Source organism: Lygodium microphyllum, chromosome 24 (genome assembly GCF_053477565.2).
Source record: "Lygodium microphyllum isolate KBCC chromosome 24, Lygodium_microphyllum_v1.1.10, whole genome shotgun sequence".
Taxonomy (NCBI): Eukaryota; Viridiplantae; Streptophyta; class Polypodiopsida; order Schizaeales; family Lygodiaceae; genus Lygodium; species Lygodium microphyllum.
In genome coordinates, this window is record NC_141158.1 from 20,824,347 (window position 1) to 20,833,877 (window position 9,531).

Sequence of the window (9,531 nt, forward strand, 5' to 3'; positions counted from 1 at the left end):
GAAAATATAATATTGTGGCCAATTAACTCTCATGAATGTGGATATGTAGAGTGTCATCCATATCAAACTTGCATAGTGAGTGGATTGAGGAGCTTTAGAAAGCATACTTGTTGAATGAAGAAATTATCGCAAGGAGTAATGAAAGAAATCCCAATATGATCTTAAGAATGGACTCATATGGTCCCATGGAAAGATTTTCATCCCCCACACTTCTTGCTTCACACACAAGATCATGGAATAGATGCATTCTTGTCCCACTACTAGTCACTTGGGTGTCTTCAAGACATATGATAGGATTACAAAAAGTTTTCATTGAAAGGGCCTATGGAGGGACATCATGGATTTTGTATCTAGCTACATTCCATGCTAACGAAACAAGGACAACCCTCTTAACCAACTAGTTTATTGCAACCCTTGCCTATCCATAAAGGAAAATGGACGCATATCACTATGGACTTTATAATATGTCTATCCATAACTAAACAAGGATGAAACATCATATATGTGGTAATAAATAGATTCCCCAAAGTTTCCCACTTCATCTCTATTAAGAATTAGTATATATCATCTCAAGTTGCATCTTAGCTTATGGAGTATGTATTAAAACTGTATGGATTACCGTAGGTCGTAATGCATGACAAAGATACTAAGTTTATGAGCTATGAACAACTTTTGACAAACAATTTTCACATCTATAAGTACCAAGCTTGCTCCATCCATAGCCTACTACCCTTAGAGTGATGGCCAAACCAAGAGAATTAATGAATGACTTGAGACCTATTTTAGATATTTTTGCCATAATTTACAACACAATTGGGATTTGTAGCTCCATTTGGTTGAGTTTTCATACAACAATTCCACTCACTCTAGCATTGGGGCTTCTCGTTTTGAGGCACTATATGCCTATAAGGTTCCCCTCCCTATAGTTCTATTACGTGATAAGATCAACTCTCACAGCAAAGAGTTAGAGCCCATGCATGTCCTACTTCATTAATGTAAGATGAATATTTAAAAGATCATATGAAGCTCTATGTCAATGAGAGGAGACAGTACATGTAAGATTAATATTTAAAAGATCATATGAAGCTCTATGTCGATGAGAGGAGACAGTACATGTAATTCCAAGAGGGAGAGTTGGTTATTTTGAAAGTATTAAAGCCCCATTACTCCACTCTCAAGGATAACAACCATAATAAGTCAGCCCACATATTTTATGGCCCATATTGGATCATAAAGAGAGTTGATGACTTGGCTTATTGCTTCGAACTCCCCTCCTCAACCAAGATTCGCAATGTGTTTCATATCAGCCAGCTAAAGCCCTTCATTAGAAACCTCAATGGACCGTAACAGAGGAGTTACCCCCATAGATGAAAAAGACATCATCTAATATACCCTTGAGGTAATCATTTGACTAGTAAGATAAGCATTTGAGGTCTCGATTTATTAAAGAATACTTCATTAAATGGTAAGGTCTACCCTTGGAAGAAGCTTCTTAGCAACTAGTCATCATCTTGGAGAAAATTTTCCACTTGAGAGAGGCTCCATGGACTAAAGACTACGGGGACATGCCTTGTTTTGACCCCATACTATATACAAACAATACTTTATTTTAGAACAACTTTGAACTTGCATGCATTATAGCTAAGAGATTTGTACATGGCTAAAAGTGCTCACCATAAGATCCATTTTGTCATGTGGCATGCTCCATTTGGAGTAGCCCATCAAAAGTTATGGAAAATTTACCCCAATAAGCATGTGGTAAACACTATACTATCCATAGTCTTCAAGACCCCAATTGTGATCAATTGGTGACCAAGTTCCATATGTATTGATGCCCATTTTATATATATCATTTATATATATACATACATCCCAATTATTCTTAGATATGAGCTCCCCTATCCAAAATCTATTTCATTGTAATGCTAATCAAAGTAGAACTTTGTAACCCCACTCCTTAGCCACCATAATTAAGTCCCTCTCTTTTGTTTTTTTTTAAGGGCAAAAACCTTTAGGGTTGAGATGGAGTAATATAAAGAGTAAGATCACATTATAATCACGAGTAAATACCCAATCACATTGACCAAGGTATAAAAGGTGTAAAAAAACCTAGTTAGGACATTTAGACTTTATCAAACAATAGTCTCTTCACCTTCTCCAAGGCTCCATGGCTTCCTCCCCCTTCTTTCTCTTTCTGCATCTCTCTCATTCGCTAAACTTTATCATGTTCTCTCCCTTTTCTCTTTCATAGTCTTCTCTCCTCTCCAATCCTCTTCTTTACAATACTCGCATGTGAAAGATGGAATTTGTTGAAGAAACACGACACTTTCAAACTCCTACAAAGAATTCACAAGTCATTACAGTCAATAGACAAGAAGTTACGGGTATTGCAAGGATTTATGAGGCATTTACAACTCATACATATATATTGTAGGATATTTTTAAGCCCCTTGAGTGAAATACAAGTCCCAAAAGGTATCACTAAGTATCTATAGATCCCACTAGGATTCACACAATATTTTTAGGCCTTCAACAATGTATATAGTTTTTACTATAAAACTATAAAACGAGGTTCCCATAGGATACAAGACTATTCTAGACATCCACAAAGATTTGTTTTCAAAATTTCCAATCATTATTCTAATGGAAAATTTGATAGCTCATTTCAAAGAGGGAATCGTTACCTTCAATTTGAACCAAAAATTTTAGCATTTGGACACTAGAGTCAAAAGTCATAAACATTTTAATAATTGGAAGTCCAATGGATAGCACCTAAAAATTGCATGCAACAAGGGTAAAAGTAAGGAAAATCATGGACCTAGAGAAACAAATTAGGGTCTCAATGTTTGATAACTCTAAGGGGATAACCAAGAGGATTCTCAAGAGCATATATTACTCTCAATGCGACATAAAACCTATGGTGCAATTAGACATCATGATCCAGTGGTCTAAGATCAATGTCCTTATGGAAGTTATTTCAATGAGTATTATAATTAATGCACATCATGTTTCTAATGGATAGCAAGCTTTTAACGAGAACTTCAAGATAAGATATTTTTGACCATATACAATGGGCATTTTTCTTCCCCGTTAGACCTAGAGGAGTGGACATCAAAATTAGAGTTTTATTCTAATATCTATCCTTGATTGGATGACCTAAAATTCCACTTTTCTAGCCTCCATTTAGAAGTTTTTGCGCATACATGGTGGAGAGATGCGAAAATGGAGAATTAACAAACCAATAGATGGGAAGACTTGAAAGCTCAAATGGCCCAAGTATTTGTTTCACCGTAAGAAAAAGAAAAGTTGGTTAGGAGATGGTATGTGCTTGACCAAAGGAACCTATTAGTGTAATGAGAGAATACAACAAATTCTTGAACTTGACTATGTACATAGAGTGTCAATGATGATGCCCAATGGCATAAGTATATTTATGGGCTATAACCAAGCTTATCATCTAATATAATGGCACAACGGCTCTCCACTCTCTTTCAAGCACTTGATTTGGTTGAGAAAGTATGCTCTCAAGTAGGACATAAATTTTCAGCAATCTTTTGGAAAGGCCGAAGCTACCATAAAACAGGAACAATTTGGAGTGATGGGAGCTTGCATAGCAATCAATGCCACGCGGCACGATGGCACCCAAGAAACCCTCCATATAATCTTCTTACACGTCATTACCCATTCGCATACATTAAGGTCCACAACATATACTGAATATAATCAAACCTATGATCATAGCACCCTCATAGATGGCAGCATAAGAGTGAATTTCTGGTATAATCCAGCTATTTTTTATTTGAGATTCCAAACAAAATCATCCGAAAATGGATCTAGAACATTAAACTGATCCATAGAAGATTTAAGTGGGTGGATTAATCGCGGTATTAAGCACCCAATACATAAAGAGTCAACTAAAGTATGCAAGAATCTGTACAAGGCATATCCATATATTGTGCCGGCACCATGACCAAGGGCTGGGATAACGGCCGGTCGTGTTAATTCACGATAATTAAGGACACCGGCTTTAGCTCGAGCCATAGAAAATCCCCGGATCTTGTCGGTGTGTTTGATCTAAGTGGGGAGAATAAAATCCACTTACATTAATCATGATCTGTGTAATGACGAAATGTCATGTGGCGGTGTCTGAGTCGAGCGTTTGCTGCCGCATACGGGCTGTTGCGTCAGCTAAAGCTCTCATAAATTCCTGGTGATCGTCTTGGATTCGGTCTGAGGATCTGATTACGGTTGTATGATCATCGCCTGAGGAATATGGTCTTTGGTTATTATAAGCGGCAAAGAAGGCGGGGTTCGCCTTCTCGAGCTCGTTCCAGACTGCAACCCAAATGCTTTCATTAGTCGGTCATGTCGCAATTTCGAGTGTAATTGAGCATCGATCGCTAAGCATTTACAGTTATAATTCAGCATAGATCAAGGATTAGTTAACACTATAATCGAGTATCGATCGAGCATCAATTAGCAGTATAATTGAATATCGATCAAGCGCCATGAATTGCAGTAGAATGGAGCATCGATTGATCAACCCTTAATTAGTAACAGTGTAATTGAGTATCGATCGAGCATTAATTGCAGTATAACGGAGCATCGATCGATCAAGAATGAATTGCAGGATACTGGAGCATCGATCGATCAAGCACCACCAGATTAAGGTGTGTCTATTCTAATTATTGATGGTTAATCCAACTACTAATTGCTAATCTAACTACTAATTCTCAGTACCTGTTGTTGCAACCAAGGGCTTGACGTTGGCGTGCTTTTCAAGGGTGGCCACGCAGGCGTCCCGGTTCAAGCCGAAAAGAAGGCACTTCTCGATGAGGTGCTGCACCTGCATAATACATTATTAATTAATGCATAACACCAGATTAGACATCATCAAGCTGATGAAAGGAATGCTCAGCTATCGCTCTGTCAGAAGGTTTTCGTGATTAGGTCCGAAGGATGGATTGATGATGGGTAATAAGAAAAGCTTACATGCCATGTGTAGAGCTATGTTACCATGTGAATGTAGGCGGGAGAGATTACGTCGTCAGGGGGAGCTCCGTCCGAGATAGATGGCAGGCCGGGCCGACGATTTTCCTGCTGCGGGCGGCCATCTGCCTCTGCGTCATCTTCAGAGTGATGGTGGCGGGTCCTAGAGATGCTCATGCTAGTCCGCCGGCAACAGTTACGGGCACACAGCGTTGGCGATGGCGGCTTCCTCTGCAGCGCCTGCTGCTTCGTGTTAAAATTAGTGCTCTAAATCGGACGAGATCGTGCGCCGCAAGCAACCAGAAAAGGATAAGAGCAGAGCAGAGAGAGACAGAGAGAGAGAAGCTTAAGCCAGGGGACGCCACAGAGAGAGAGAGAGACTCGTTCTACTGCAACACCCGAACTACAGCCAGAAGACGCGAGACAGAGAGTGTGTGTGCGCGCGCGCTATAGCGGCCAGAAGACACGAGAGAGAGAGAGAGAGAGAGAGAGAGAGCGAGAGAGAGAGCCTGATATAGCGACCAGAAGAGAGAGAGAGAGAGAGAGACTGATACAGCGCCCAGAAGACACGAGAGAGAGAGAGAGAGACTGATACAGCGGCGAGAAGACAATACCGCGACCAGCTGAAGAGAGAGAGAGAGGGGGGAGGCGAGCCAAACCCTAGCAGCCAGAGAGAGAGAGAGAGAGAGAGAGATGATCGGACCCGTCGAGAAGACAAGAGAATCCAAATCCTAACCTAGCGTGCCTGCACCACGTCGAGCCCACCGTATCCTCCGAGCCCACGTGAGCCTGACACATGGCTGTCGCCTACCGGCAGCGTGCTTTATCCCGCACGTGGTCCGGGATTGTCAGATCAATGGACTCGCGACTCGAGACTCTCGTGTGACCGGGTCACCGGTTATAGCCGGCGGTCGCCAACCCTTCTAATATATCTACGAAGGCATGTCCGGATGAGCCTCGCGCAATCAAATCGGCCCCACAAACATCGCCCCGCTTTGGAGTTTGTAAATCCGTGCTTCCACATAGGGGGACCATCCCAAATGCTGCAGTATTATTATCGCACTAATCCCCTTCATATCACATGTTGCACACTTTTAAGATTCCCCTTTGGGTGAATACATTTTATTAATTAAGAATACTTTTACTTAAGTTTTCCTTTCTATTAATAATGCACGGATATATTAGTAATGTAAATATTTACGACACATCACCGATGCCATTCAAATATCCTTGCCTACTACCAAAAGGAACATCAATACCTAAAAGGCTTTTGTAAACACAATCAAAAACTCGATCCTCCTTTTTAGCACCGTTGACAAGACACTGGGATTAACTTCCTTCTTCAATGTAGGCTAGAGTTCTCTCACTAACAACATTTGACATTCTTAGTCATTATGTTCCAAATCCAAGTTATGGTCCCTACCCTCATCAATTATAGGTCCTGATCATTTAGGTAACCTAGTTACCAAACAATGCTTGCTTCAAATTCATATCCTCTACAAAACCTACGTCACAAACCCAATCAATTAATAATTACCAAAAAATTTATAACCTATTTGCACTTTTTAAACAAATGTGTAACATTTTATTCCTCTCTTTTGTAAAACAATCAAAGCAAGGATACTTGCAGTGATTTGCCAAAAGCACTACAATGAAGGACAACATTATTACATGTCGCATAAGCAATGATCAGTAGCATCACTAATTGCATTGGTAAGTTTCATCTCGTTGATGCAACTTGCATACCGATGCATGTAGATATCACTTATGCAATGCCAAGTTGACACTTCTTCATTAAACATTTTTGCATCACATAAGATGGTTGGACCATCATCTTTGTTAAATGCACCAGATGGTTGGGCTAGGTTGGAAATCTCACCCCACGAGATGAGCCTTTTGTAATGACTGCATTGACCCACACCACACCATCAAGGGTCAATTGTTATGCTCAAGGCAATTGACACACTAAGGATGCTTAGAACAGTGCAAGCAATAGCAAAGGAGGCCAATAGGAAAACCAAGTTAAAGCATCGACAATGTTGAATTAGCAAGCACAAATCATCAAGGTGACATGTCTCAATTACCCTTGCAAATTCCTACCACTACTCTTACTATTTTAAATTTGAAATCTTGGATGATTGCCCTTGCACGCCTTTGTGACACTAGGCCCGAACAATTAAAAACACATGAGAAAGAAGTATGCAGGAGAAGAAAAAGAACATATCTGCCAAAATTTCGATTCATGTACTTCTTGGTCCTTTTGTTGCCTTATGTCTCCTCCACACTAATCAATCTATGTGTCTCCAAACCTATCACCCTACGTATCTCCAAACCTATCACCCTAAATCTTCTCCAAACCAATCGCCCTATGTTTAAATGCATCTCTATGTAATAAATCAATTTGTATCTCTTTGTAATACATAATCTTTGCCAAGTCTTTTGCACCTAAACACTCTCAAGGCCACTACAAATATTTCTATTAATTATTTGTGTATAACTTCAAATTTTATTCATGAGTGACCATCATGGTTTAAATCCAACAATTGGAGACATGTCACTTGCAAGGGAAGAATCCTAGAAAACCCCCTATCTATGACTCTTACAAGAATAATATGACCCTCCTTTTTAAAATTCTATTAAATTTCTTATATTAACTAAGCTTAAAAGACTAGAATATTTCTAACACAAGAATTATATGTTCCAATATTAATGAGATATGATAATGTGCCTTCTTTAGTATGAATCATTGAAGCAAAGGGTAGATTGATGGTGATACAATGTATAACAAATGACAATGCCTATGATATTGTCAATGTATAAGCTCCTAAACGTTAAAAGGAAGGGGTATATTAAGTATGGCAATCTTTATGCAATCGCCTCTACCCCCTCCCCTTCCCCCCAACCCCCCTCTTTATTATTAATGTTGTAGGGGAAAATTAATGGGGGTCTACCCCTAATATGTACGCTTATGCACTTTTTGAAAAAAAACCCCCACTTTTAATGTTGGAAGGGAAAATTAATGGGGGCATATCCCCAATATATACACTTATGCATTTTTTGAAAATAGCTCCCTTCCTTGCACTTACATGATTCCCTAAGTTACCCATAGTGTACTCCCCACGTATCATAGACTAGCTCAAAGTGTCATTCTTTTCAGGAGCTCTCTCACACTATCATTCGTCTTCCATGTAGCTTGTTTCCATTTTCTAATGTTGTATGGTTATGTTCTTAGGCATTGAGTGATCATTGGTGAGTCATCTTGAATGTGGAGGCTTAGAGGTCTGAATGCTAAAAAACATTTGTAATGATAGCACTACCTAGTTCTTAAAATTTTAACCTTAAGGTTTTTTAAAATGCTATATGAAAATGGCCATCAAGCCATTGCATGGGATGTCTAGCCTAGCCAAAACCACATATCAATAGTAAAATCGAAAGGAAGGGAACACATATAACTTTATTAATCTAGGCGCAAGAAAAATATGACATGCCTTGGCATAATCGATTAAGGGCTACCACTAGTCATTGTGCCTACCATGGCCATTGAAGGGAATGGATGGCCAAAAGAGAGAGAGAATAAAGGAGATTATCAACATAGGCTTGAGCAATGAGAGCTTAATAGGAAGAACATCTTCAAAGTAAGGATCGACCCTTAGTTCAATGGTAGAGATAATAATTTAAAACTATAATTTTACACGTCTAAGATTAGAAATAGAAATAGCACATACCTAGAGCATTGTTGATGTAATGAAAAGAATGTTCATATTTTCCCTTTAACAGATAATATAGGATTAGCCTTCAAAACTAAGGGCTCACTAGTTGCAATGTCAACAATGGAGGCACGATTGATTTAGCAAGTTGCAACTAAGAAAACAACTAAAGTCTAGTAGGCCATATCTGATTTAATCATCATTCATTGTATGCTAAAGCTCATTTACTCATCATTCATTTACTCGTGACTCATTCATTCATCATTTAATTATTACCTATTACCTATTACCTCCCTCTCCTTAAAAAAACCAAAAAACAAATTCACACTTCACTCATATCCTAAATCTATTCACTCTCCTTGCCCCTCTTGCCATTGTGAGGGAGAAAATATCAATATCTCATTTGTCTTGTTATTCACCTATCATGTTCCTAAGGGCCACCACCAAAGCAATATGATGCCTATCTTTGTCACGAGGACACCCTATCTTCTTAGTGATTATCCTTCCTTGTATCACCAAGTTCCTCTACCACTAGACAACGGTCTAAGGCCTCCTTGTGTCACCACTAGGCACTTCTTTTGTATCATCCCCATGTGATCCGAGGCTTCCTTGTGTCACGAGGCGGCCTTTACCACTTGATAGTGACCCTCTCTTGATTATTGTATGTCGCTAACTTGCCCCTCTCCTTGCATTCAAAGCATATAACTCATCATAGGCAAAGTAGACTCGAATCCCTCCAATCTTGGGGACAGTAATGGAGATATCAAGTACATTGCTTTTGGTCCTCATAGAGAGCTCTATAATATACAATACCACATGTGACATGCTATAGCAT

General features: G+C 39.3%; 1 protein-coding gene across 2 annotated transcripts; it reads right to left on the reverse strand.

Annotated features, from left to right (window-relative positions):
- Positions 1-3,763: 3,763 nt before the first annotated feature.
- Positions 3,764-5,659, reverse strand: LOC148014901 (uncharacterized). 2 transcript variants are annotated; one of them, XM_087665892.1, is made up of 3 exons: positions 5,044-5,659; positions 4,741-4,846; positions 3,764-4,335 (listed from the first exon to the last, which is right to left on the reverse strand). In XM_087665892.1, exons 1-3 carry the CDS (start codon positions 5,164-5,166, stop codon positions 4,133-4,135), a joined length of 432 nt encoding a protein of 143 aa, XP_087522018.1. In that variant the 5' UTR covers positions 5,167-5,659; the 3' UTR covers positions 3,764-4,132. The 2 variants fall into 2 exon arrangements, with proteins under 2 accessions (XP_087522018.1, XP_087522017.1); XM_087665891.1 differs by having other exon boundaries at positions 5,017-5,654.
- Between the last annotated feature and the right edge of the window lie 3,872 nt (positions 5,660-9,531).